Source organism: Jaculus jaculus, chromosome 14 (assembly GCF_020740685.1).
Source record: "Jaculus jaculus isolate mJacJac1 chromosome 14, mJacJac1.mat.Y.cur, whole genome shotgun sequence".
Taxonomy (NCBI): domain Eukaryota; kingdom Metazoa; phylum Chordata; class Mammalia; order Rodentia; family Dipodidae; genus Jaculus; species Jaculus jaculus.
This window is the reverse complement of record NC_059115.1, coordinates 3522517-3548947: the sequence shown is the minus strand read 5'-3', so window position 1 is coordinate 3548947 and position 26431 is coordinate 3522517. Positions and strand designations below refer to the sequence as shown.

Here is a 26431-nt window from a genome sequence, read left to right as displayed (position 1 = left end):
GAGAGATGGTGGCTTAGCCGAAGGACCCAGGTTTCATTACCCAGGACCCATGAAAGCCATATGCATATGGTGGCACATGCGTCTGGGGTTCTTTTTCAGTAGTTAGAGGTCCTGGCATGCCCATTCTCTCTATGCAAAGCTCTATCTGCACTCCCCCTCCAGCAGCCTCTGTCAAATAAATAAATAAATAAAATATTTAAAAAATAAAACAAACAAACAAACAATGCTTGGGCCCTACTGTTTGAGTCGATAAATACTGCGCACTTGGGCTGGAGGGATGGCTTAGCAGATAATGCACTTGCCTGCAAAGCCAAAGGACCCAGGCTCGACTCTCTAGGACCCACGTAAGCCAGATGCACAAAGGGGCGCATGCATCCGGAATTCGTTTGCAGTGGCTAGAGGCCCTGATGTGCCCATTTTTTTTTCTCTCTCTCTCTTTTTCTCTCTGCCTCTTTCTCTCAAATAAATACTTAAATAAAATATATTTTAAAAATAAAATAAATCAAACAATGCCTGGACCCTACAGTTTGACTTCTAAATTCCTGAAGTTTCCAGGAAATCCCCTGAGTTCATCTTCCCAAAGAAGTGTCATAAGAGGCCTTATTCACTTGTACAAAAAAAAAGTTTATTTATATAAAATAAATAATGTGAATGAATATCATGTGATAACAGCAGGAACAATATTAATTTAATCAAGAGCTCTTCCACTGACTGCCAGCCTTCTTCCTGCTCTTCACAGAGAAAAATGAGATCCAAAGATGACAGCACCCTCCACGCAAGTCTAGAAGGACGGAGCCAATGGAAACGGTCATGAAGCACCCTGGGCTGGGCGTGGTGGCGCACGCCTTGAACCCCAGCATTCAGGAGGCAGACGTAGGAGGATCTCTGTGAGTTCAAGGCCACCTTGAGACTGCATAGTTAATTCCAGGTCGACCTGGACCAGGGTGAGACCCTACCTCGAAAAACAAAAAAAAACAGGGCTGGAGAGATGGCTTAGCGGTTAAGCGCTTGCCTGTGAAGCCTAAGGACCCCGGTTCGAGGCTCGGTTCCCCAGGTCCCACGTTAGCCAGATGCACAAGGGGGCGCACGTGGCTGGAGTTCGTTTGCAGTGGCTGGAAGCCCTGGCGCGCCCATTCTCTCTCTCTCTCTCTGCCTCTTTCTGTCTCTGTCACTTTCAAATAAATAAATAAAAATAAACCAAAAAAATTTTTAAAAAATTAAAAAAAAAACCAGAAAAACAAAACAACAACAACAAAAGAAGTCCGGCAGGGGTCCACACACCTTCGATCTCAGTACTCAGGGGGCAGAGGTAGGAGGATCGGTGTGAGGTCGAGGCCAGCCTCAGACTACAGAGTGAGTTCCAGGTTAGCCTGGGCTACAGTGAGACCCTACCTGGAAAGCAAAACAAACATGTCCCTGGAACCAGCCAGGGTGGTGGGCTGGAGGCGTCAAGTCCAGAGGAGAGTCCCTCCCCACAGTCTGATGGTCGTGAGCAGACACATGGAGAGGCTGAAGTGGACAGGCCTCAGCCGGGGGGCAGCGCCCCGACGGTGCTGGACATCTCGGAGTGGACTGTTGCAACCACTGCCAGTACAGCAGGTCACATTGAGGTGGGTCAGGTCGAAGGTGTCCACCATGTGGGAGCCTTCACACCACGAGGATGTGGCACAGCCTCGCACGGTGTACCTCCGCTTGTCCAGCCCTGGGGAAGAAGGAGACAGAGTGAGCCTTGCTGGTCTCAGGCAGGTGACATACCACCTTACAGAAGGATGCCACCTCCACAGCCACCTTCTCAAAGTGCTCCAGGGACTCCTCTCCGCCCCCCGACCTCCTGCCAGTGGTCCTGCTGACCCAGAAATTCTACCATTTCCAAGGGCAAATATATCCATTTCTGTTTCACAAGACCTAATTCGTGTTTTGTTTTGTTTTGTTTTGTTTTGTTTTGTTTTGTTTTGTTTTGTTTTCCCGCATGGTAGGGTTTCACGGTAGCCCAGGCTGACCTAGAATTCACTATGTAGTCTCAGGGTGGCCTCCAACTCATGGAGATCCTCCTCCCTCTGCCTCCCGTGTGCTTGGATTAAAGGCGTGCGCCACCACGCAGGGCTTTCATGTCAAATTTTTTTTTTTTTTTTTTTTTTTTGGTTTTTCAAGGTAGGGTCTCACTCTGGCTCAGGCTGACCTGGAATCCACTATGTAGTCTCAGGGTGGCCTCCAACTCATGGAGATCCTCCTCCCTCTGCCTCCCAAGCGCTGGGATTAGAGAATGCCACTACACCTGGGTCTAGACCTAATTCTTTTTTTTTTTTTTAATTAAATTTATTTATTTGCAAGGAGAGAGAGAGAGAGAAGGGAGGCAGAGAGAGAGAGAATGGGCACGCCAGGGCCTCCAGCCACTGCAAATGAACTCCAGACACATGGGTCCCCTTGTGCATCTGGCTTACATGGGACCTGGGGAATCGAACCTCGGTCCTTTGGCGTTGCAGCAAGCACCTTAACCACTAACCACTTCTCTTAACCGCTTTTCTCCAGCCCCAAGACCTAATTCTTTGCTACAATTTGCCCCTCCTTCAGGAAGTCCCACCTACGTCAGGTGTCAACCCCGTCACCCCAGTAGGTCCCCTTCCAGCTCCTCGGGGCCTCACCATCAGAGCCTGTGGCCTCCAGACACTGATTCATGGGGCCTCGACAGTCGATGAGGGAGGTGTGTTCGGAGGAGCAGCCGTGGGTGCTGTTCCCCTCACAGCTGTAACACTGGACACCATTCATTGGCAGGTGTTGAAGAACCAGGACTGAGAAAATGACAAAAGACAAGATTGACCAAGGAAATTAACACTTGGGTACCTCTCTTTTTAATTTAATTTAATTTTTATTTGAGAGAGAGGGAGAAAGAGGCAGAGAGAGAGAGAGAGAGAGAGAGAGAGAGGGAGGGAGGGAGGGAGGGAGAGAGAATGGGTGCACCAGGGCCTTTAGCCACTGAAAATGAACTTCAAACACATGTGCCACCCTGTGCATCTGGCTTATGTGCGTACTGGGGAATCAAACCCCGGGTCCTTTGGCTTTGCAGGCAAATACTTTTACAGCTAAGCCATCTCTCCAGCCCTTGGGTACCTCTTACCCATGCTTTTCCAGTTCAGTTCTCTGCTCTCAGCCTAGGACTTGATCCTGCCACCCAGTGGTCAAGGGTGTGAATGACACTTTCTGTTTTGGTGGTGGGAGACTCCCACCTGGATAAACACTGTGCTTGGGCCCCGACTAAGCAACTGAGAGACGGAACAGTCCCAGCCTCTCAGAGTTTCCATGTAGAGTGACTGTGTCCAGTATGGAAGCTAATGGATTCCTGTAGTTATTGAGATTTAAATTAATTAGTAGTAAATAGGTATTAGAACCCAGCTTGGTGGCACACGCCTTTCATCCCAGCACTCGGGAGGCAGGGGTAGGAGGATCGCTGTGAGTTCGAGGTCACCCTGAGAGTACACAGTGAATTTCAGGTCAGCCTGGGCTAGAGTGAAACCCTATCTGGAAAAAACAAACAAAAAGGTTTTGGGACTGGAGAGATGGCTGACTGTTTAAGGGGCTGGCGTGGGAAGCCTAAGGACCTAGGTTGGACTCCGTGAACCCACGCAAGCCAGATGCACATGGTGGCCCATTCTCTCTTTTCTCTCTCAAATAAATAAAATAGTGAGCTGGAGAAATGGCTTAGCAGTTAAGGTGCATGGCTGCAAAGCCTAAGGATCTACGTTCTATTCTCCAGGTCCCATGTAAGCCAGATGCACGTGGAGGTGCCTACATCTGGAGTTCGTCTGCAGTAGCTGGAGGCCCTGGTGTGCCCATTCTCTCTGTCTCCCTCTACTCTCTGTCTCCAATAAATAAATGAAAATAAATTTTAAAAAGAATTTCCTTTAAAAATAAATAAAATATTAAAAACATGAAAAACTACAGTTTTAACACTTGGTCCTGGGCTAGAGAGATAGCTTAGCAATTGAGACGCTTGCCTACAAAGTCAAAGGACCCAGGTTCAATTCCCCAGTACCCACGTAAGCCAGATGCACAGGGTGGTGCACGTGTCTGGTTTTGTTTGCAGTGGCTGGAGGTCCTGGTGTGCCCATGTTCTCACTATATCTCTCTCCCACGTAAATAAAAATAAAATACTTTTTAAAACTTTGCCCTTATTTCAAGGGTTCCGTCACCACATACATGTAGCAGCCCATACCACATGGCCCACTGCCAATATGAAACATTTCTGTCACTGTGGGAAACTCTGTTGGACACAGGGATGGACATTATATGGGAGAGGAGTGACAAAGAAGGGTGCCCTGAGAGTGACTTGTCGAAACTGAGATGGAGGCTGAGGCAAGAGGTTCAGAAGGCTCAGATGCTGGGCATGGTAGCACATGCCTTTAATCCCAGCCCTAGGGAGACAAAGATAGGAGGATCACCATGAGTTTGAGGACACCTGAGACTACATAGTGAATTCCAGATTAGCCTGAGCTAGAGCGAGACCCTACGTCAAAAAAAAAAAAAGAAAAAAAAAAAGGCTCAGCTACAGAATGAAACCTTGTTTCAAATAACTGGCCACAGAGTAGCGCTTGTCTAGAGGGCTGCGGGCGTGGCTCAGAGGTAGAGCACTTGTCTAGATCCACAGTGAGGGGCTGGGGGCGTGGCTCAGAGGTAGAGCACTTGTCTAGATCCACAGTGAGGGGCTGGGGGCGTGGCTCAGAGGTAGAGCACTTGTCTAGATCCACAGTGAGGGGCTGGGGGCGTGGCTCAGAGGTAGAGCACTTGTCTAGATCCACAGTGAGGGGCTGGGGGCGTGGCTCAGAGGTAGAGCACTTGTCTAGATCCACAGTGAGGGGCTGGGGGCGTGGCTCAGAGGTAGAGCACTTGTCTAGATCCACAGTGAGGGGCTGGGGGCGTGGCTCAGAGGTAGAGCACTTGTCTAGAGTCCACAGTGAGGGGCTGGGGGCGTGGCTCAGAGGTAGAGCACTTGTCTAGAGTCCACAGTGAGGGGCTGGGGGCGTGGCTCAGAGGTAGAGCACTTGTCTAGATCCACAGTGAGGGGCTGGGGGCGTGGCTCAGAGGTAGAGCACTTGTCTAGATCCACAGTGAGGGGCTGGGGGCGTGGCTCAGAGGTAGAGCACTTGTCTAGATCCACAGTGAGGGGCTGGGGGCGTGGCTCAGAGGTAGAGCACTTGTCTAGATCCACAGTGAGGGGCTGGGGGTGTGGCTCAGAGGTAGAGCACTTGTCTAGAATCCACAGTGAGGGGCTGGGGGCGTGGCTCAGAGGTAGAGCACTTGTCTAGGATCCACAGTGAGGGGCTGGGGACGTGGCTCAGAGGTAGAGCACTTGTCTAGATCCACAGTGAGGGGCTGGGGGCGTGGCTCAGAGGTAGAGCACTTGTCTAGATCCACAGTGAGGGGCTGGGGGCGTGGCTCAGAGGTAGAGCACTGTCCCAGCATGTCGGACTCTTTGAGTTCCTTTCCTCACACTTAAGTGGGCAGCCTAAGGAGCCCTTGGCTGGAGGGTGCTTTGGGGAGAGGCACATATATGACAGTCAAGGGTTAGAAGTTAATTGTAAGAGGAGTAATCTCAGGCTGTCCTTGAGCTTGCATTTATACTCCTATCTATGCCTCCCGAGTGCTGGGATGGAAGGCGTGCGCCACCATGCTCTGCTTGCAGAGAAGCTCTCTGAATGAAGAAGGACGGAATTTCTCACGAAATCTTTTTTTTGGGGGGGAGGTGGGGGTTGAGATAGGGTCTCATGTACCCAAGGCTGGCCTTCAACTCCCTGTGTAACTGAGGATGTATTGAAATTGGGGTCGTCCACTGTCTCCTCTGTGTCCCAAATACTGGGCATGCAGGTGTGTGCCTCACGCAGGGCTCCACCAGCGTACCTGGGCCTTGGTTGCACTGGGAGCTGTTGCAACAACGAAGAAAGTGGAAGGTGTGGTTGTTGTGGAAGCCAGTCTGGCCTGGACATCCCGGAAGACTGCCACAGCCCCGGATGTAGTTTTCATCCATTCTTCCTGTGAGGTAAAGGAGTGAGAGGTTAGGCCGTGGAAATAGAAATTAGGAGCAAGGGAAACTTCTTTAAAAAAAAAAAAAAACGGGTGTGGTGGCCCACACCTTTGATCCCAGCACTCGGGAGGCAGAGGTAGGAGGGTCGCCGTGAGTTCGAGGCCACCCTGAGACTATATAGTGAATTCCAGGTCAGCCTGGGATAGAGTGAGACCCTAACTCGAAAAACCAAAAAAAAAAAAAGATGGTTGTGGTGGCACACGCCTTTAATCCCAGCACTCGGGAGGCAGAGGTAGGAGGACTGTTGTGAGTTCAAGGCCACCTTGAGACTACACAGTAAACTCCAGGTCACCTGGGCTAGAATGAGACCCTACCTCGAAAAACCCAACAATAGGGCTGGAGAAATGGCTTAGTGGTTAAGCGCTTGCCTGTGAAGACTAAGAACCCCGGTTCGAGGCTCGGTTCCCCAGGTCCCACGTTAGCCAGATGCACAAGGGGGCGCACGCGTCTGGAGTTCGTTTGCAGAGGCTGGAAGCCCTGGCGCGCCCATTCTCTCTCTCTCCCTCTATCTGTCTTTCTCTCTGTGTCTGTCGCTCTCAAATAAATAAATAAAAATTTAAAAAAAAAAAAAGAAAAACCCAACAATAAAAATGATTTTAAGCCAGGTGTGGTGGCGCACGCCTTCAATCCCAGCGTTTGGGAGGCAGAGGTAGGAGGATCACTGTGAGTTTTTGAGGCTACTCTGAGACTGTATAGTGAATTCCAGGTCTTTCCAGGTCTGTCTGAGGTAGAGGAAGACCTTACCTTGAAATAAAAAAAAAAACCACCAAAAAAGATTATTTGAGAGAAAGGAGAGTGAGCATGGGCATGACAGACACTCTGTTTACAAAGTCCCAGCACATGCACCACTTTGTGCACCTGGCTTTACATGGGTGTTGGGGACTCGAACCCAGGCCAGCAGTCTTTGCAAGCAAGCACCATTCATGGCTGAGCCATCTCTCCAGCCTCAGGGCACCCTTCTTTGGCAGGTTAACTGTGGAGGTGTGATTCAGGTGTCCCCCAGCATAAACTTAGGTGTTCTGAATGCTAGGTTCCCAGCTGATGGAAATTTGGGAATTAACACCTCCAGGAGGCAGTGTATTGTTGGGAACGGGCTTATGGGCTTTATAGCCAGTCTTCCCTTGCCAGTGTTTAGCACACTGTCCTGTTCCTATTGTCTACCTGATGTTGGCCATGAGGTGATGTCCACCCTCTGCTCATGCCATCACTGTTCCCTGCCATCATGGAGCTTCCCCTCGAGCCTGTAAGCCAAAATAAATCCTTTTATCCTGAAAGCTGCTCTTGGTCTGGTGATTTCTGCCAGCAATGTGAACCTGACTGTAACAGTAGCTATTTAAGGACACAGGCCCCAAAATAACATAAATGTCATCCTACCCCCACCAAATGACAACTGGTTCGATTCCCCAGCGCCCATGGAAAACCAGCTGCGCAAAGTGGCATGTGTTTCTGTAGCTCGTTTGCCGCAGCGGGAGGCCTTGGTGCACCCTCACCCTCTCCTTCCATCTCTCTGCTTGCAAATAATTTTCTTTTTTCTTTTGAGATAGGGTCTCACTCTGGCCCAGGCTGACCTGGAATTCACTATGTAGTCTCAGGGTGGCCTTGAACTCACGGTGATCCTTCTACCTCTGCCTCCTGAATGCTTGGATTAAAGGTACGTGCTTAATATTTTTCTTTTTAATGTGAGAGAGAGACATACACACAGAGAGTAAATTGGTGTGCCAGGACCTCCAGCTATTGCAATTGAACTCCAGATGTGTGCACCACCTTGTACACATGTGTGACTTTCTGCGCGTGTGTCACCTTGTGCATCTGGTTTACATGGGATCTGGAGGGTTGAACATGGGTCCTTCGGCTTCACAGGCAAGCGCTCTTAACTACTAAGCCATCTCTCCAGCCTGTATATAAACCTTTTTTTTGTTTTTGTTTTTTTGGGTTTTTCAAGGTAGGGTCTTACTCCAGCCCAGGCTGACCTGGAATTCGCTACGTAGTCTCAGGGTGGCCTTGTACTCACGGCGATTCTCCTACCTCTGCCTCCTGAGTGCTGGGATTAAAGGCGTGCGCCACCACGCCCGGCTTCTTCTTCTTCTTCTTTTTTTTTTTTTTAATAGCAACTGGAAGCAGACCTCTGTTCTCTGTATTTCCTGATTCTTTCTCCTTCTTGGAACTTTTGGGGGATCCCCTTCTCTTTAGGACTCCTTCTGAGTGCACACTTTTCTCCCCAGTCCACCAACCAATCAAGGTCTCTATGTGCATTGAATCCTTTTAAAATACTAAAATACTAAATGCTTAATTAATTTATTTGCTTGTTTTCCAGGCAGAGTATCACTGTAGCCAAAGCAAGCACAGAACTCACTCTGTAGACCCAGGCTGGCCTGGAACTCACAACATGGATATCCTACCTAAAGGCTTGTCCCACCACACCAGGCACCGTGTGTGTGTGTGTGTGTGTGTGTGTGTATGTATGTGTGTGTATATATATATATATATATATATATATACACACACATATATATATATAATATACATACATATATATACATATATATATACACATACACACACATGCGTGAATATATATATATATATATATATATATATATGTATGTATATATGTATACACATACACATATATATAAACTTATCCAATAAAGTTCATCGCAATTCAATGCCTAATTTACTCCATTCCAGAAAGCTGGGCCAGCCATTTTTCCCTGTCATTCTCTGTCATTGGGAGCTGCCCTTCTGCTTGCAGTAAAACGTTTTGGGGCTAGACAGATGGCTCAGCAGGGGAGGCATTTGCTTGAGAAGTGTAAGGACCCTGGTTCAAGTCCCCAGAACCCATGTAAGCCAGATACAGTTGGTAGCACATATATCTGGAGTTCATTTGCAGTGGCTAGAGACCCTGAGGTGCCCATTCTCTCTGTCTCTCTCCTCTCTCTCTCTCTGTTTGCAAATAAATACAATTTAAATTAAAAAAATGGGGGTGAAAAGGTCTAAGTGAGGTCAGGGAAAGAGATTGAGTAAAGGAAAGGTGGAGGGAAGGCTAATCAAAATCTAAGAGGATATAAATAAATCATATAGAAAAATACTTTTTTGGACAATGGAACACTCAGGAGCTATAGATTGCTAGTAGAAATTTTCAGTGCCAGGGATGGGATACCTTCCAGTGAGTTGTTGGCTAGGGAGGTCCCTGATGCCCCCAAAACATTACAGGCCATTGCTGAAGCCCTTGGTTTCCCACCAGGAATAGATGGTAAGACCCTATTGCTGAAGACTCCACATACTTGGGCTGCAAGTCCACTGAGAAATCCTGCTGGAACTGAGCTGATAACCTCCTCCATGTAGACCAGCTGACAGAAAGCTGGAAGAAGCCATTCTGCATGCAGTTCAATGGGAGAGAGAAATCACCAGTGAAGATACTCAACAATGGACACAGCAAGCCTTATATTTGGCCAGCCAGGCCAAATGAGCCAACGGGTGCAATAGTGGCACGTCTGTCGTGGTGGAAACCACTGCCCTCTAATTGGGACTGGAGGCCCGCTCCATGGGAAGGAATACATCCCTGATACTGAAAACCTATAACAGGGGTATTCATGAGCCCTAGGGGTGTAACGTCTGCTGCTGTCTGGCTAAATGTATTTACTATGCTCATCAAACTACCCAGTAAGCACTTCTCTTAATGTTCATACCTATATATTAATGCTACTCTCACTTTTGGTAGAGAACCTTCTCCTTTCAGATGGCAGTGACCTTGGGACGACTCAGAAGACATCATGGTGCAGTGCCTGACACTACCTACACAAGACCATCATAATAGGAGGAAAAGATGATGACATAAAAATAAAAAAGAAAGTGATTGAGAAGGGGAGAGGATATGGTGGAGAGTGGAGTTTCAAAGGGGAAAGTGGGGGGAGGGAGGGAATTACTATGGGATATTGTTTACAATCATGGAAGTTGCTAATAAAAAAATTTAAAAAATATTAAAAATAAACTTTACTAGTTGCCCTTCTTTTATTTTTCCCTGAGGTAGGGTCTCACTCCAGCCCAGGCTGACCTGGAATTCACTCTGTATTGAGGGTGGCCTTGAACTCTCGGCAATCCTCCTACATGTGCCTCCCGAGCTCTGGGATGAAAGGCGTGTGCCATTGTTTTTAGAGACACTGAAACTGTCCTCATGTTTCGGGACTTCTTTTTTAAAAATATTTTATTTTTGTTTATTTATTTGAGAGAGAAAGAGATTGGGGGAGAAGGAGAGAAAAATAGAGAGGGAATGGGTGCAGCCTCCCAATACTGCAAACGGACTCCAGACACATGCATCCCCTTGTGCAACTGGCTTACGTGGGTCTGGGGGAATCGAACCTGCGTCCTTTGGCTTTGCAGGCAAATGCCTTAACTGCTAAGCCATCTCTCCAGCCCTCAGGACTTCTTCATTTTTTCTTAAACTTTTTTGGGAGGGCATTACCATGGGATTTTTTTTTTTTTTTTTGTAATCATGGAAGTTGTTAATAAAAAAAAAAATTAGAGAAAAAAACTAAAAAATAAAATAAATTTTCCTCCCTAAAAAAATTGTTTATTTTTATTTACTTCAGAGAGAGGGGGGAAAAAAGCAAAAAAGTGGCAGATAGAGAGAATGGATGCATGATGGCCTCAAGCCACTGCAAAGGAACTCCGGAGATGTATATGCCACCTTGTGTATGGCTTATGTAGGTCCTAGGGAATCGAACCTGGGACTTTAGGCTTTGCAGGCGAATGCCTTAAGTGCTAAGCCATTCCTCCAGCCCCTGATCTGCGACCTCTAATCACTGGACTTTTTTTTCCCTGTGTGTGAGGGAATTTAATCTCTCACTTAACTTAGCATTACTTGGAGGTGTCTGTGAAGTGGACCCTTGGAGAGGAGCGAGGTTGAGGCGCGACACTCGAGTATCAGAACTTACCTGCCACACTCTGGTGGGTCACCACGTCCAGGCACTGCTCCCCGGGATAGCGGCATTGCAGGTTCTGCTCCCGACCCCGCTCACAGCTCAGGTCAGAAGAGGTGCAAGACACGCACTCCCGGTACCGGCCCCTGGCAAAGGTGAGCTGTTGGCTACCTGGGGAGGAAGGAAAGAGGAGGGGTCCTGGAGGTTCCGCTCTTGTGTGACAGCCCCCACCAGCTTCCTTGCTGGTCACCCTGTTTACATTCTTTTTGAAAATTGTTTATTTATTTATTTAGGTGTTATTATTATTTTTGGTTTTTTGACGTAGAGTGTCACCCTAGTCCAGGCTGACCTGGAATTCACTATGTAGTCTCAGGGTGGCTTTGAACTCATGGCGATCCTCCTACCTCTGCCTCCCAAGTGCTGGGATTAAAAAGTCGTGTGCCACCACCCCCAGATCCAGTTTCCATTCTTGCTGCCACCATTGCCCGCCCCAGAGTATCCCCACATGGCCCTAAGGAGGCTTTTTTATTCCATTTACTTATTTGTGTGAGTGCATGTGTGTGTGTGTGTGTGTGTGTGTGAGAGAGAGAGAGAGAGAGAGAGAGAGAGAGAGAGGGAGGGAGCAAGCACTAGGGCGTCTAACCACTGCAAATGAACTTGAGATGTATGTGCCACCTTGTGCTGGTTTACATGGGTCCTGGAAAATTGAACCTGGATCCTTAGGCTTCACAGGTGAGCGCCTTAACTACTGAGCTCTCTCTCCAGCTCCTAAAGGAGGTTTCCAACACACTTCTGACCTGACATCTCCTCGCTCAAAATCATTTCACAACTCCCTAGAGTCCCTGGAATAAAATCTGAGGTCCATTATGTGGAATTCAAGCACTGGATCCTGCCCCGTCTCTCTGCACAAACTCCTCCCAGACTCTACTCCACACTCACTTGACACAGTCCCTGAATACCCATGCTGACTGGCGCTCGGGCCATCACTTATGCTGTCGCTTTTGTCTAGAACACCAGTCTCTTGATCGTGACTTTCCCTAACTCCCACTCATTCTGCATCCGTCATCTCCAATATGGACTCTTCAGAGAAGCACTTCCTGAACCCACCACACAGGATCCTGGGGAGTTCTGGCTCCTCCTGAGCTCTAACAGCCCCCAAAACTCACAACATCCCAACCCTGCCCAAACTGATTTATCCCTGTCTGATGACAAAACGGAATCTCCAGGAGGGTGGAGTCAGGGACGTCTTGGTTATTATGGCTTTCCTCAATCACACCCCAGCCCCTCACTGTGGACTCTAGACAAGTGCTCTACCTCTGAGCCACGCCCCCAGCCCCTCACTGTGGATCCTGGACAAGTGCTCTACCTCTGAGCCACGCCCCCAGCCCCTCACTGTGGATTCTAGACAAGTGCTCTACCTCTGATCCACGCCCCCAGTCCCTCACTGTGGATCTAGACAAGTGCTCTACCTCTGAGCCACGCCCCCAGCCCCTCACTGTGGATCCTGGACAAGTGCTCTACCTCTGAGCCACGCCCCCAGCCCCTCACTGTGGATCTAGACAAGTGCTCTACCTCTGAGCCACGGCCCCAGCCCCTCACTGTGGATCTAGACAAGTGCTCTACCTCTGAGCCACGCCCCCAGCCCCTCACTGTGGATCCTAGACAAGTGCTCTACCTCTGAGCCACGCCCCCAGCCCCTCACTGTGGATCTAGACAAGTGCTCTACCTCTGAGCCACGCCCCCAGACCCTCACTGTGGATCCTAGACAAGTGCTCTACCTCTGAGCCACGCCCCAGCCCCTCACTGTGGACTCCTCTAGACAAGTGCTCTGCCTCTGAGCCACGCCCCCAGCCCCTCACTGTGGACTCTAGACAAGTGCTTTACTTCTGAGCTACATCTTTATACATATAAACACACACACACACACTCACACACACACTTATGGGAAATGCATATTTGAGAGAAAGAGGCAGAAAGAGTCTGGGTGTACCTGAACCTCTGGCCACTGCAAACTAACTCCAGATGCATGTGCCACTTTGGGCATGTGGCTATATATGGGTACTGGAAATTGAATCCAGGTCGTTGGATTTTGCAAGCAAGCGCCTTTAACTGCTGACTCGTCTCTCCAGCCCCAGGCCTTGGTTTTTTGAGGCCGACTGACCTCACACTTGTGGTCTGTCTACCTCTATCCTCTGAGTGCTGGGATGACAGACGTGCGTCAACACACCCAGCTTGCACTTTAAAATTCTGCACCTTCAAGATATATTGTGAAATATTACACATTCATTTTGGTTTTAATTTCTAGGGCAAGGTGCCCCATAGCAACAGACAACCCACACACCACCTGATCATCTGAGACATCGAAGCCTCATTGATTCATGGTAACTTCAACTTTTTTTGTTGTTTTTGTTTTTCGAGGTAGGGTGTCACTCTAGCAAAGGCTGACCTGGAATTCACTATGTAGTCTCAGGGTGGCCTCGAACTCACTGTGATCCTCCTACCTCTGCCTCCTAGGTGCTGGGATTAAAGGGGGGAACCACCACCACGCCCGGCTTAACTTTGTGGTTTTTTGTACAAAGCGTCCAGCTCAGGTCAACTGGATCCATTACTTTTCACTGGAAATACTGGTCCATTTCTCCACGCAGGTGTTGGCTCACATCATCTTCCAGCCTGGCACAGCCTCCCCTTCTTAATCCAAGAGATCAGAGCTGTGTCTGGGCCAAGAGTTAAAGAAGGGGTGTCTGCCTGAGCCAGGGCTGTCCACTGGCAGGCTCATGGTAATTAGGTGAGTCATTTCCATTCAGAGCCAAGTCAGCGTCCTCAAAGAAAAATACCTAAAAGGCTGAGAATCCATCTCTTCTCATGAATTTCCATGAAAATCCAAAGTGGAATTTCCTCCAGGCATGGGGACATGTGCCTGTAATCCCAGAACTTGGGAAACTGAGGCAAATTTGAGACTCAGCCTGGATGGACTACGGAGTGAAATTATCTCAAAATCATGGGCTGGAGAAATGGTTTAGCGGTTAAGCCTAAGGACCTAGGTTCAATTCCCCAATACCCAGGGAAGCCAGATGCACAAGGTTGCACATGCATCTGGAGTTGTTTGCAGTGGCTAGAGGTCCAGATGCTCTCTCTCTGTGCCTCTCTCTCTCTCTCTCAAATGAATGAATAAATAAATCATTCATCATACCAGCCAAAGTGTTTCACACATATAATTCATTCACAGGGATCCTCCTACCTCAGCCTCTCAAGTGCACTAAAGATATGTGCCACCACCTGGTTTAAAATTCTAGCACTTAGGAGGCTGAGGGAGGGAAATGATGGCATTTGAGGCCACCTTGAGCTACAGAGTCACTTTCAGATCAGTTTGGGTTTGAGAGAAACCCTGCCTCAAACAGCAACAAAAATCATCAAAAAAAAAAAAGAAAAAAAGAAAGAAAGAAAAAGAAAAAACGGTGGGGGGTGTGTGTTACTGGGCGTGGTGGTGCACACCTTTAATCCCAGCACTCAGAAGGCAGAGCTAGAAGGATTGCTGTGAGTTCAAGGCCACCCTGAGACTACATAGTGAATTCCAGGTCAACCTGGGCTAGAATGAAACCTTACCTCCAAATAAATAAATAAACAAACAAACAAACAAACAAACAACAACAAATCATCAAAACAGAAATTTCAGGCCAGACAGGCCAAATGACTGAACGAGTGCAATAGTGGCCTGTCTGCTCTGGGGGAAACCAACTGCTCTCTAATTGGACTGAAGACCCGCTGTATGGGAAGGAATACGTGCCTGGTACTGAAAACCTCATCAAAAGCCTATGGCAGGAGAGGTCATGAGCCTCAGGGGTATAAAGCCTGCTTTTGTCTGGATAAATGCATATATTACTTTTACCAAATTGCCCTGAAAGCGCTACACTTAATGTTCAAACTCATATATTAATACTACTCTCAATTTTGGTAAGAGAAGCTTCTTTTATCAGGTGGCGATATCCATTGAGATGATCAAAAGGCAACATGGTGCTGAGAAGAAGGGACAGAGGAGTGTCCAGCACTGAAACATCTCACCCTCCAAGGTCCATTGTGGAAGAGGTGGTGAAAGAATGTTAAGAGCCAAAGGAAGGGGGCTGCTCCTTACATTCAACTGTCTGGACAGAATTTGGCCTCGACATTCAAGACCTTGCAGTGCCTAGCAATACCCACACAAGACCCTCATAATAGGAGAAAAAGATGATGACATCCAATTAAAAGAGGGCCTAATGGAGAGAGGGAGGGGATATGACCGAGAGCAGAGTTGTGAAGGAGAAAGTGGGGAAGGGGAGGGGAGGGAAATCCCATGGTCAACCTGGGCTAGAATGAGACCCTACCTTGAAACCCCATCCCCCAAAAAAAGTCAGGGCTGGAGAGATTGCTCAGTGGGTAAGGCACTTGCCTGCAAAGCCTAACAACGTGAGTTCAATTCCCCAGTACCCATGTAAAGCCAGATGCACAAGACGGTGCATACAGCTGGAGTTCATTTGCATAGGCTAGAGACCCTGATGAACCCGTTCATACTCTCTTTCTCCCTCTCTCTGCTTTAATCCCAGCACTTCGGAGGCAGAAGTAGGAGGATTGCCATGAGTTTAAGGCCGCTTTGGAACTACATAGTGAATTCCAGGTCAGGCTGGGCTGCAGAAAGACTCTACCTTGAACCTTCCTACCATACTGTGTGTGTGGGGGGGAAACAGCCAGGTGTGGTGGCGCACGCCTTTAATCCCAGCACTCAGGAGGCAGAGGTAGGAGGATCACCATGAGTTCAAGGCCACCCTGAGACTACATAGTGAATTCCAGGTCAGCCTGAGCTAGAGGGAGACCCTACCTCAAAACCTCCCCACTGCCCCCGGCAAAAAAAAAACAAAAAAAAAACAGTCAGGGTCCTACTTTGTGAGCTCAGGCTAGCCTGGAATTTAATATCCTGCCTCCTGTAGCTTGGGTGATGGGTTTATGGCCATGCTTGTCTCTTGGCTCTTGTGATTCATTGTCATCCTCACTCCTCAGGTCTCGGGGGCCCTGGTGAGGCCTCTCCAAGTTGGCTCCTGTCCCCTCAGCCCCACGTGCCCTCAGGAAGCTTGGCTCACTTCTGTGATGCACCAGGACCTATTTTCTGCTGCATTTCTTGGCGTCTCACATGCACTTGCCAGTGACTGGAGGGAACTTTGTTTGCAGATCTGGGGTCTCCCCTTTCTGTGGTCTCATCTATTTCAGGCGGGTGCCTCGCAGACTCTCTGGCAGGCCCCCCCCCCACTTTACCCAGCCTCCTCAGTCTAGCAACGCGCTCCCCTCGTCTCCATTTCCCGTTCACATCGGCGAATTGGAAAGCGCAGCCAGAGGATGAGCCAGGCAGCCTGCGAAACTCAACGACTGCGCTTCCCTTCTTTCAAAGACTGTAGCGCCTCAAGTTCCTTCCTCCATCTGACACTCTCCAAGGACTTGAAGTAAAAAAAAAAAAAAAAAAAAAAAGCGTCATCTGTCCAGTGTTCATAGCTGTCATTGGCAGAAGCATTATGATGACAGGAAGGACTGCATCATGGCCAGAACTGAGGTCTGTGCCCGACATGTCACCTATCACTTGAAGCCCACTCACCTGCCTGGCAGAACTCTTCCGTCTAGACACTTGTGGCCCTCTGCGAGGCCGACACCCCTGTCTGGCTGCCTTCGTCATCAACACAACCTATTCCACCTCCATGTTTTCCCTTCATCTACTCTTGCTTCCCTCCAATCTGCTTGCCATCTGGAGGGCAGAACTATGCGTTAAAAATATACAGGAGGAAGCTGGGCGTGGTGGCGCATGCCTTTAATCCCAGCACTCGGGAGGCAGAGGTGGGAGGATCACCGTGACTTTGAGGCCACCCTGAGTCTACATAGTGAATTCCAGGTCAGCCTGAGCTAGAGACCGTACCTTAGAAAAAAAAAAAACAAAAAACCAACTATACAGGAGGGCTGGGGAAGATGGCTTAGTGGTTAAGGCATTTGCCTACAAAGCCAAAGGACCCCAGTTTGATTCCCCAGGGCCCACGTAAGCCAGATGGACAAGGAGGCACATGCATCTGGAGTTCGTTTGCAGTGGCTGGAGGCCCTAGGGTGTCCAATCTCTCTCTTTCTCTCCCCCTTTCTCTCTCTCAAATAAATAAATAAAATAAATATATCTTAAAAATATAAAGGAGTTGGGCTGGAGAGATGGCTCATCAGTTAAGGCACTTGCCTGCAAAGCCTAAGGACCCAGGTTCAATACCCCAGGACCCCACGTAAAGCCAGATGCACAAAATGGCATGTACATCTAGAGTTCATTTGCAGTGGCTAGAAGCCCTGGTGCACCCATTCTCTCTTTGTCTTTTTCTTTTCTTTTCTTTTTTTTTTTTTTGTAGGTAGGATCTCGCTTTAGCTCAGTCTGACCTGGAATTCACTATGTAGTCTCAGGGTGGCCTCGAACTCATGGGATTAAAGGCGTGCACTACCACGCCCAGCACTCTCTCTGTCTTTATCTGCCTCTCTCTCTCTCTCAACTAAACAAAGAAGTAAAAGTCTTAGGGGCTGAAGAGACAGCTTAGCAGTTAAGGCATTTGCCTGCAAAGCCAAAGGATCCTGGTTCAACTCTCCAGGACCCACATAAGCCAGATGCACAAGGAGTTCATTTTCAGTGGCTGGAGGCCCTGGCGCACCCATTCTCTCCCTTTCTTTCTTTCTTTCTTTCTTTTTTTCTTTCTTTCTTTCTTTCTTTCTTTCTTTCTTTCTTTCTTTCTTTCTTTCTTTCTTTTTCTCTCTCTGTCTCAAATAAATAAAAGATTTTAAAAAGTAGAGAGTGATGAAGTAAGATATCTGACATCAACCTCCATGCTCAACATGCACATGCACACATAGGCACCTGTGTACATATGCCTATGAACACACATATACACACCTATGTATACTACACACACACACACACACACACACGAGGGACTGGGGCTGTGGCTCAGTCGATACAGTGCTTGCCTTGCACGCATGGAGCTCTAGCTCTGATCCTGCAGCTTGGAGAAACCTGACGTGCTGGCACATGCCTGTGATCCTAAAATTTGGAAGATGGAAATAAGAGGATCAGAAATTCAGGCTGGGCGTGGTGGCGCACACCTTTAATCCCAGGACTCGGGAGGCAGAGGTAGGAGGATCGCTGTGAGTTCGAGACCACCCTGAGACTCCATAGTGAATTCTAGGTTAGCTTGGACTAGAGTGAGACTCTACCTTGAAAACCACCCCCCCACAAACAAACAAACAAATAAATAAATAAAAATAGGGCTGGAGAGATGGCTTATCGGTTAAGACACTTGCCTGAAAAGCCAAAGGGCCCGGTTTGATTCCCATGTAAGCCAGATGCTCAAGGTGTCGCATGAGGTTGCAGTGGCTGAAGGCCCTGGCACACCCATTCTCTCTCTCTCTATCTGCCTCTATCTCTCTCTAACTCTCTCTCTAAAATAAATAAAGTAAATTAAGAAAAGAAAGAAAAAAAGAAAGCCGGCCAGCAGGGTATGGGGGCTGGGAGGATTGCTCTGAGTTCAAGGCCACCCTAAGACTACATAGTGAATTCCAGGTCAGTCTGGGCTACAGTGAGACCCTACCTCCAGGTGGAAAAAGAAAGAGAGAGAGAGAGAGAGAGAGAGAGAGAGAGAGAGAGAGAGAGAGAGAGGAAGAGAGGGAAAAGAAAACAAAAATCTCCCACCATCTGACTCAGGCCTACGGTCAGAGGATCTTTTGTGGCCAGAATGGAGAACTGGGAAAACCCATGTGGGAAGGCCTTGCTGCTTCCTGAGTATACTGTGGCTGCAAGGCCTTACTCAATTTCCTTCCAGACAGGGGCCAGAAAGAGGAAACTCTGCTGACTATGCAGCATGAGCCAGCTCCTTCTGTCCTTGCCTTTCCTGTGAGGATTTGGGAGAACGTGATTCTTTCTAAATCTTTCTTCTGCTGACCTGAGCCGAAAGCAGCCAGACTTAAAGGACTTATGGTAGTTTCTTTCTATTTTTTTTTTTTTTAACATTTCTAACTCCCAAGTCAAAAATCATCTTTTATTATTTGTTTTGTTTTTCGAAGTAGGGTCTCAGTCTAGCCCAGGCTGACCTGGAATTCGCTATGGAGTCTCAGGGTGGCCTCGAACTCACAGCGATCCTCTTACCTCTGCCTCCCGAGTGCTGGAATTAAAGGCATGCGCCATGTCTGGCTTATTTTTTATTTTATTTTTTAGAGACAGCCAGAGAGAGAGGAACAGAGGTGGAGGGAGACAGAATTGGTGCACTAGGACCTCAGCCATTGCAATCAAACGCCAGATGCCCGCGCCACCTAGTGGGCGCATGTGACCTTGCGCTTGCCTCACCTTTGCATCCGGCTTACATGGGATCTGGAGAGTCAAACATAGTTCCTTAGGGTTGGCAGGCAAGCACATTAAGCACTAAGCCATCTTTCCAGCCCGGATGTGCTTATAATTGGGAGTGTTAGCTCAATCCTATAATCCCAGAACTCAGGAATCTGAGGCAAGAGGACCTCAGGTTTGGGTTACACAGTAATAATATATCTCAACACAACCAAATAACTGGGAGTGAGAATCATTTGAGGGGAGGATGGAGTTAGTTTGGGGATGAGGTAGAGCTGGGCTTTTAGCCAATGACTGGGCAAAATGAAGTCAGGGTTGGGTTGGACAGTGGTGAGGGTTGAAGTGCTGTGATAAAGAAATGGAGTTGGAAGCTAGGCGTGGTGGCACACGCCTTTATAATCCCAGCACTCGGGAGGCAGAGGTAGGAGGATCACCATGAGTTTGAGGCCACCCTGAGACTATATAGTGAATTCCAGGTCAGCCTGAACTACAGTGAGACCCTACCTCAAAAAAAAACAAGGGCTGGAGGAATGGCTTAGTGATTAAGGTGCTTGCATTCAATGCCTAAGGACCCAGGTTCGATTCCCCAGGACCTACATAAGCCAGATGCACAAGGTGGCACATGCATCTGGAGTTCATTTGCAGTGGCTGGAGGCCCTGGCACACCAATTCTCTCTCTCCATCTGCTTCTTCTTCTTTGTCTCTCAAATAAATAAATATGTATAAAAAAAAAGAAAGAAAAGAAACAGAAACAGAAATGGAGTTGGCCAGAAGGTACCATGGTACTGAGAAGAAGTGACATAGGAGTGCTCAGCACTGCAGTATCTCTATCACACCTTCCAAGGCTCAGGGTCCATTGAGGAAGAGGGGGCGGAAAGAATGTAAGAGCCAAAGGAAGGGTAGGACTCCTTACAACGTGCTCCTCCAGACACAAAATGGCCTGGATATCTATGACCTCACAGTGCCTGACACTACCTACACAAGACCATCATAAGAGGAGGAAAAGATGATGACATCAAAATAAAAGAGAGACTGATTGAGAGGAGGAGGGGATATGATGGACAGTGGAGTTTCAAAGGGGAAAGTGGGGAGAGGGAAGGAATTACCATGAGATATTGTTTACAATAATGGAAGTTGTCATTAAAAAAAAAAAAGAAAGAAAGAAAGAAAAGAAGTGGAGCTGGGGCTGAAAAGCTGGCTTAATGGTTAAGGCACATGCCTGTGAAGCCTAAAAACCCAGGTTTGATTTTCCAGGTCCCACGTAAGCCAGATGCACATGGTGGCGCATGCGTCTGGAGTTCATTTGCAATGGCTAGAGGCCCTGGCATATCCGTTTTATCTCACCTCCTATCTGTCTCTAGTAAGTAAAAATAAATCTTTAAAGAAAAGAAAAGAAATGGAGTTGATGATGGCATTGGCAAGGAAGTGAGGTGACTGCACTTAGGAGGGACGAGGGCCACTGTCCTCACCAGTTCTGGGTCGGTTGCACAAGTTTTCCCCACACACAGTCTCCATCAGGCTGATGATCTTGGCGCCGCTTCGGTAGCTCATGGTCCGGTTGGTCTTCTCCGAGTGGGCACAGCCTCTCGTCACCACCTTCAGTTCTTCTTCTACGAGGAATGTGGCTTTAGTGTCTTGGAGGCCAGCCAGCCTGGGACAACACTGAGTCGCTCATCCCCAGGGCCCATCCCTGTAGGCCTTTCTTTCTGTTTGAGATAACTCTATGTTTTGTTTTTTCCTAGTTATCTTCTTTCTATTCCCCCATACGGCGAACCTTCTCTCTCTCTCTCTCTCCCTCTCCCTCTCTCTCTGTTTTTCTTTTTTCTTTTTAATATGGAACGCTTCACGAATGTGTCATCCTTGCGCAGGGGTCATGCTGATCTTCTCTGTATCGTTCCAATTTTAGTATATGTGCTGCCGAAGCCAGCACTTATTTTGGGTTTTCGAGGTAGGGTCTCGCTCTAGCTCAGGCTGGCCTGGAATTCACTACGTAGTCTCAGGGTGGCCTCGAACTCACGGCGATCCTCCTACCTCTGCCTCCAAGTGCCGGGATTCAAGGCACGTGCAGGGCACAAGCTTTTAGCAGTAACTTTAAAAGTAAATGCTTCAAGCTTACCAAAAAAAAATAAAAGAGAAATGTATAATAAATACTGTGAGCCAGATGTGGTGGCGCACACCTTCAATCCCTACCTTGAAAGAATGAAAAACCATAAATAAATAAATACTATGTATCCATCACCTAACTTTATGAAAGACTAGAATTTCACCAGATTTGTTTCAAATAATTTCCCCTTGAGCTACATACAGCCCAAGCCACTATTGTCAGAGTGTAAATATTTATATGTTGCCTAATTTCTGCTGAGAGCTTTCCTGTCGCCCTTAGGTAGCAGAGGTGGGGTGCAGGGTGGACCTCACCTTCCCATTCGCGCAGGATGGTGGTTCTGCAGAGGTTCTGGCCCAGAGCACACTCCTCCACCTGACACTTCTGGTTCCTGTCACACTTCAGACAGCGCAGGCTCAGGGCGGCTACAGGCGTGAGGAGAGAGAGAGGACAGGCAGTCCATGCTCAGTGCCAAGAGCTTACTCCATGGGGACCTAAAAAAAGCCTGGGCCATCTCCCTGATGTCCTGGCCCCTCCACGACTCGTCCCTGGTTGTCTAGACTCTCCCTGACTCCTCCTCCAGATCCACCCCAAGATTCTCTCTCCCCCTCCCCACCTTCAGCTCCTCTCGACTCGACGGTAGCTCCATCCCTGACCCCCAGGTCTCCCCAGTGACACCTTTTTACCCCCTCCCCCCCCCCAAAATCAGAGCTATTACTCATGCATGGCCTCCTGCAGCGCGGGCTAACACTCATCCCCGGCTCTCTCACCAGCTCCCCCCCTGCCCAGCTCTGACTCAATTCCGTGTCAATTTCCTAGTTTCTCAAACCCATTCACCCAGTTTCCGGAGGAAGCACGCTGCTGGGGAAGTAGTGAAAGCGAAAAATCCTGGAGGGACAAGCCCTGGATCAACTGTCCCTGGCTCCAAGATGCTCTGCCTAAACCTCTTTTATTTATTTATTTAACTTTATTTTATTTTTTTTTTTAAATTTTTATTTATTTATTTATTTGAGAGCAACAGACACAGAGAGAAAGACAGGTAGAGGGAGAGAGAGAGAATGGGCGCGCCAGGGCTTCCGGCCTCTGCAAACGAACTCCAGACGCATGCGCCCCCTTGTGCATCTGGCTAACGTGGGACCTGGGGAACCGAGCCTCGAACTGGGGTCCTTAGGCTTCACAGGCAAGTGCTTAACCACTACGCCATCTCTCCAGCCCATTTAACTTTATTTTTGAGGTAGGGTCTCACTCTGGCTCAGGCTGACCTGGAAGTCACTATGGAGTCTCAGGGTGTCCTCAAGCTCACGGCCATCCTCCTACCTCTGCCTCCTGTGTGCTGGGATTAAAGGCGTGCGTCACCATGCCAGGCTATACCTCTTTAGTTTTTTAAACTATTTTACTTATTATTTATTTGTAAACAGGGAGAGAAAGTATGGGGGTGCCAGGGCCTCTTGCTACTGCAAAGGAACTCCAGACGAATGTACCACTTTGTGCATCTGGCTTTCATGTGGGTACTGAGGATTTGAACCCCGGGACTTTTTCAGGTTGTGCAAGCGAGTGTCTTTAACCACTGAGCCATCACACCAACCCAGCTTAACCCTCTTTAGACCTTTTGCGAAATGGAGTGTTGTCCTCTCTTTTCTCTCAAAGAGGGATCTGACAGAGGAGCGATCTTTGTGGGACGGGGGCTACAGGGTCAGAGCGCTCAGGCCAGTTGCTGGACCTTTCTGGTCCTCCGGATGCTCCAGTTTCACAATGCATGCAAGAATCTTGGATCTTGGGCTGGAGAGATGGTTTAGTGGTTAAGCGCTTGCCTGTGAAGTCTAAGGACCCCGGTTCAAGGCTTGATTCTCCAGGACCCACGTTAGCCAGATGCACAAGGGGGCGCATGCGTCTGGAGTTCGTTTGCAGTGGCTGGAAGCCCTAGCGCGCCCATTCTCCTTCTTTCTCTCTCTCTCTCTCTCTCTCTCTCTCCTCCTCCTCTCTGTCACTCTCAAATAAATAAATAAAAATAAACAAAAAAAAAAAAAAAAAAAGAAGAAGAATCTTGGATCAGCATCGGGGACTAGCAGGAAGCTTACTAAATGACCTCTCTTGTTCCAGGACACCTACCATGAGCCAGGCATTGTGCCACATGGAACTGCTCGAAATAATTTTTTTTTTTTTTTTTTAGTGGGGAAAGGCTGGGTGAGGCAGTTTAGGGGTACCAAGGCCCCAAAGTAAATAGCTTTCTCCTTGCTAAATGCTGGAATTGTCCTTGGGTTTGTAGGGGGAAATCTGTCATTACACTTTAGGATTTTTAAAATTTTTTTCCCCCCTTTGGTTTTCTGAAGTAGGGTCTCACTGTAGCCCAGGCTGACCTGGAACCCACTATGTATTCCCAGGCTGGCCTTGAACTCACAGCGATCCTCCTACCTCTGCCTCCCGAGTGCTGGGATTAAAGGCCTGCGCCACCACACGCGGCTTTGTCGTGACATTTTAGGACAGGTCAGAAATGGCTGGCCTTTCCTTATATTTGCCCCCCCCCCTGGGGAGTCAGTTCATCCATGAGAAGGCCCTGCCTAGAGAATTAAGATTTTTGGACCAAATCAGGCATGGTGATGCAGGCCCAGCACTTGGGAGGCAGAGGTAGGAGGATCACCATGAGTTCAAGGCCACCCTGAGACTACATAGTGAAGTCCAGGTCAGCCTGGGCTAGAGTAAGACTCTACCTCAAAAAAAAAAAAAAAAAAAAAGATAATAATAATAATAATAAGAAGAAGAAGACGATGTTGGGTTATCTGAAAAGCCTGGATGGGTTTGACCATGAGGTCGCTATGCTGGATAACTACCGTGAGAGTGTCGCTGTGCTCCTGCCCCAGCTAACCTAGTGGGTTGGTTATGACAGCGAGGACCAGGAAGACCCTGATTCGGAGGCCGAGGTGGGTGGTGAGGACAAAGAAGGTGAAGACCCTGTGGAGGAGGAAGATGGTGAGGAGGAAGGGTCTGATGAAGAAGACGATGAAGGTGAAGTCGGTGATTGGAGAAGAAGAATTTGGACATGATGGAGGATTTGATGAAGATGAGGATGAAGAAGAGAAAAAGGATTGGAGGCCGGGCGTGGTGGCACATGCCTTTAATCCCAGCACTGGGGAGGCAGAGGTAGGAGGATCGCCGTGAGCTCGAGGCCACCCTGAGACTCCATAGTGAATTCCTGGTCAGCCTGGGCTAGAGGGAGACCTTACCTCGAAAAAATAAAACAAACAAACAAGCAAATAACCTATCTTGAGCCAGCCATGGGGGCGCACTCCTTTAATCCCAGCGCTGTGAGTTCCAGGCCAGTCTGAGACTACGTAGTAAATTCCAGGTCAGCCTGGGCTAGAGTGAGACCCCCACCTCAACAAAACAAAACAAACAAACAACAAAAGACACCCCAACCTGAGTCTTGAGGTGGGCCTCTCAAACCTCTCTTGCCCCCTTGGGCAAGAACTCTGCATCCCTTCCTTTCTTCCCACCCTCCCTCCCTCCTTCCTTCCCTTTAAGCTCCCTTTCTCTCTCCCTCCCAAAGCTGTAAGGAATCACGAAGTGTTTGTGAATCTTTCCTCTGTGTGTGGGTTTCATTTCTCAACTTCCTAAGGATCTGCAGACAGCCCCAAATTCTCAGAGCATAGGCTACTGGTATGTTGGCAAGAAACCCAGTTCCTGTATCGTGGAGGTCTCTGTCTTCCTCTTCCAGCTCTCCAGAGTCTGACCATAGCCCCCCCCCACCCCGCCCACCAGGCCCTGCTCCCAGCACAGGGGTTCAGAGACCCAAGCCCTTACCTGGGACGCAGGTTTGAATCAGGAGCAACAGGGAGCACAGCGAGAGCGGAAGCCGGTGGCCCATGCTCCTCTCCTGCCAGCTGTTCCTTTCCTCTGATCTAACCCAGGAAAAGAGACAGCTTTGTAGCCCCAGGGCTCCTCCCAAGTATTTTTTTTGAGTCATCCCTTGGCTGTGTGGGTGCCTCCCCCCCCAACCTCCGCCTCTGAGGCCTCCCACAAAACTTCCTTTCTTGCTTGGGTGCGGTCAGGCAGCTCTGTCTGAGTCAAGGGTTAAAGCCACAGCTGGGGCATCATATTCCCCAGGTTCAAATCCCAGGTTTTCTTCTTCCTGCATGGTACCTCAGGCAGTCATTCTGCTCAGCTCTAACCTGAAGATAAAACTTGTCCCCGGACTACAGAGATGACCTATCAATATATATGTATAACATATATTGTTAATTATTATATATATTTATATGGGGTGGGGAAGAGGGTGTTGGCTTGTTGGTGAGGGAAAATGGTGTTTTGGTTAAGAGGGAGAATGTCTGAGATATTTGGATGGGAAATGACATGATGTAGTGGCCCATTCCTGTAATCCTAGCACTTGGGAGGAGGAGGCAGATAGAGGATGGTGAGTCCAAGGTCATTTTCAGCTACATATGAAGTTCAAGACCAGCTATGGTGTATGGGATCCTGTCTCAAAAACCAAACAAAAACAAAACAACAAAAAGCATTTCTGGAGCCAAGTGTGGTGGCTCACGCCTTTAATCCCAGCACTTGGGAGGCAGAGGTAGGAGGATTGCAAGGAGTTTGAGGCCACCCTGAGACTCCATAGTGAATTCCAGGTCAGCCTGGGCTAAAGTGAAACCCTACCTCAAAGAAAGAAAGAAAGACAGAGAATCTGGTCGTGGTGGCACATGCCTTTAATCTCTGCACTCTGGAGGCAGAGGTAGGTGGATCACCATGAGTTCAAGGCCACCCTGAGACTACAGGTCAGCCTGAGCTAGAGTGAGACCCTACCTTGAAAAACTAAACCAGGGCTGAAGAGATCGCTTAGCAGTTAAGACACTCACCTGTGGAGCCTAAGGACCCAGGTTTGACCCCCAGTACCCATGTAAGCCAGATGCACAAGGTGGCGCAGGCATCTGGAGTCCATTTGCAGTGGCTGGAGGCTCTGGTGTGCCCAT

The 26431-nt window shown here is 48.5% G+C and overlaps 1 protein-coding gene and 1 non-coding gene across 3 annotated transcripts; both read right to left on the bottom strand.

Moving 5' to 3' along the window:
• Nucleotides 1-1236: 1236 nt before the first annotated feature.
• On the bottom strand, nucleotides 1237-25393 carry Plaur (plasminogen activator, urokinase receptor). Of its 2 annotated transcripts, none has more exons than XM_045134039.1 (7): nucleotides 25266-25393; nucleotides 21782-21892; nucleotides 20836-20976; nucleotides 11011-11166; nucleotides 5893-6024; nucleotides 2643-2789; nucleotides 1237-1702 (listed from the first exon to the last, which is right to left on the bottom strand). In XM_045134039.1, the coding sequence occupies exons 1-7, from the start codon at nucleotides 25327-25329 to the stop codon at nucleotides 1449-1451; spliced, it is 1005 nt and encodes a 334-aa protein (XP_044989974.1). In that variant the 5' UTR covers nucleotides 25330-25393; the 3' UTR covers nucleotides 1237-1448. The 2 variants fall into 2 exon arrangements, with proteins under 2 accessions (XP_044989974.1, XP_044989975.1); XM_045134040.1 differs by having other exon boundaries at nucleotides 20836-20973.
• Nucleotides 21194-21296, bottom strand: LOC123454889. Its single transcript, XR_006633545.1, has one exon. It is a non-coding gene; the product is annotated as a U6 spliceosomal RNA (small nuclear RNA).
• Nucleotides 25394-26431: the final 1038 nt, after the last annotated feature.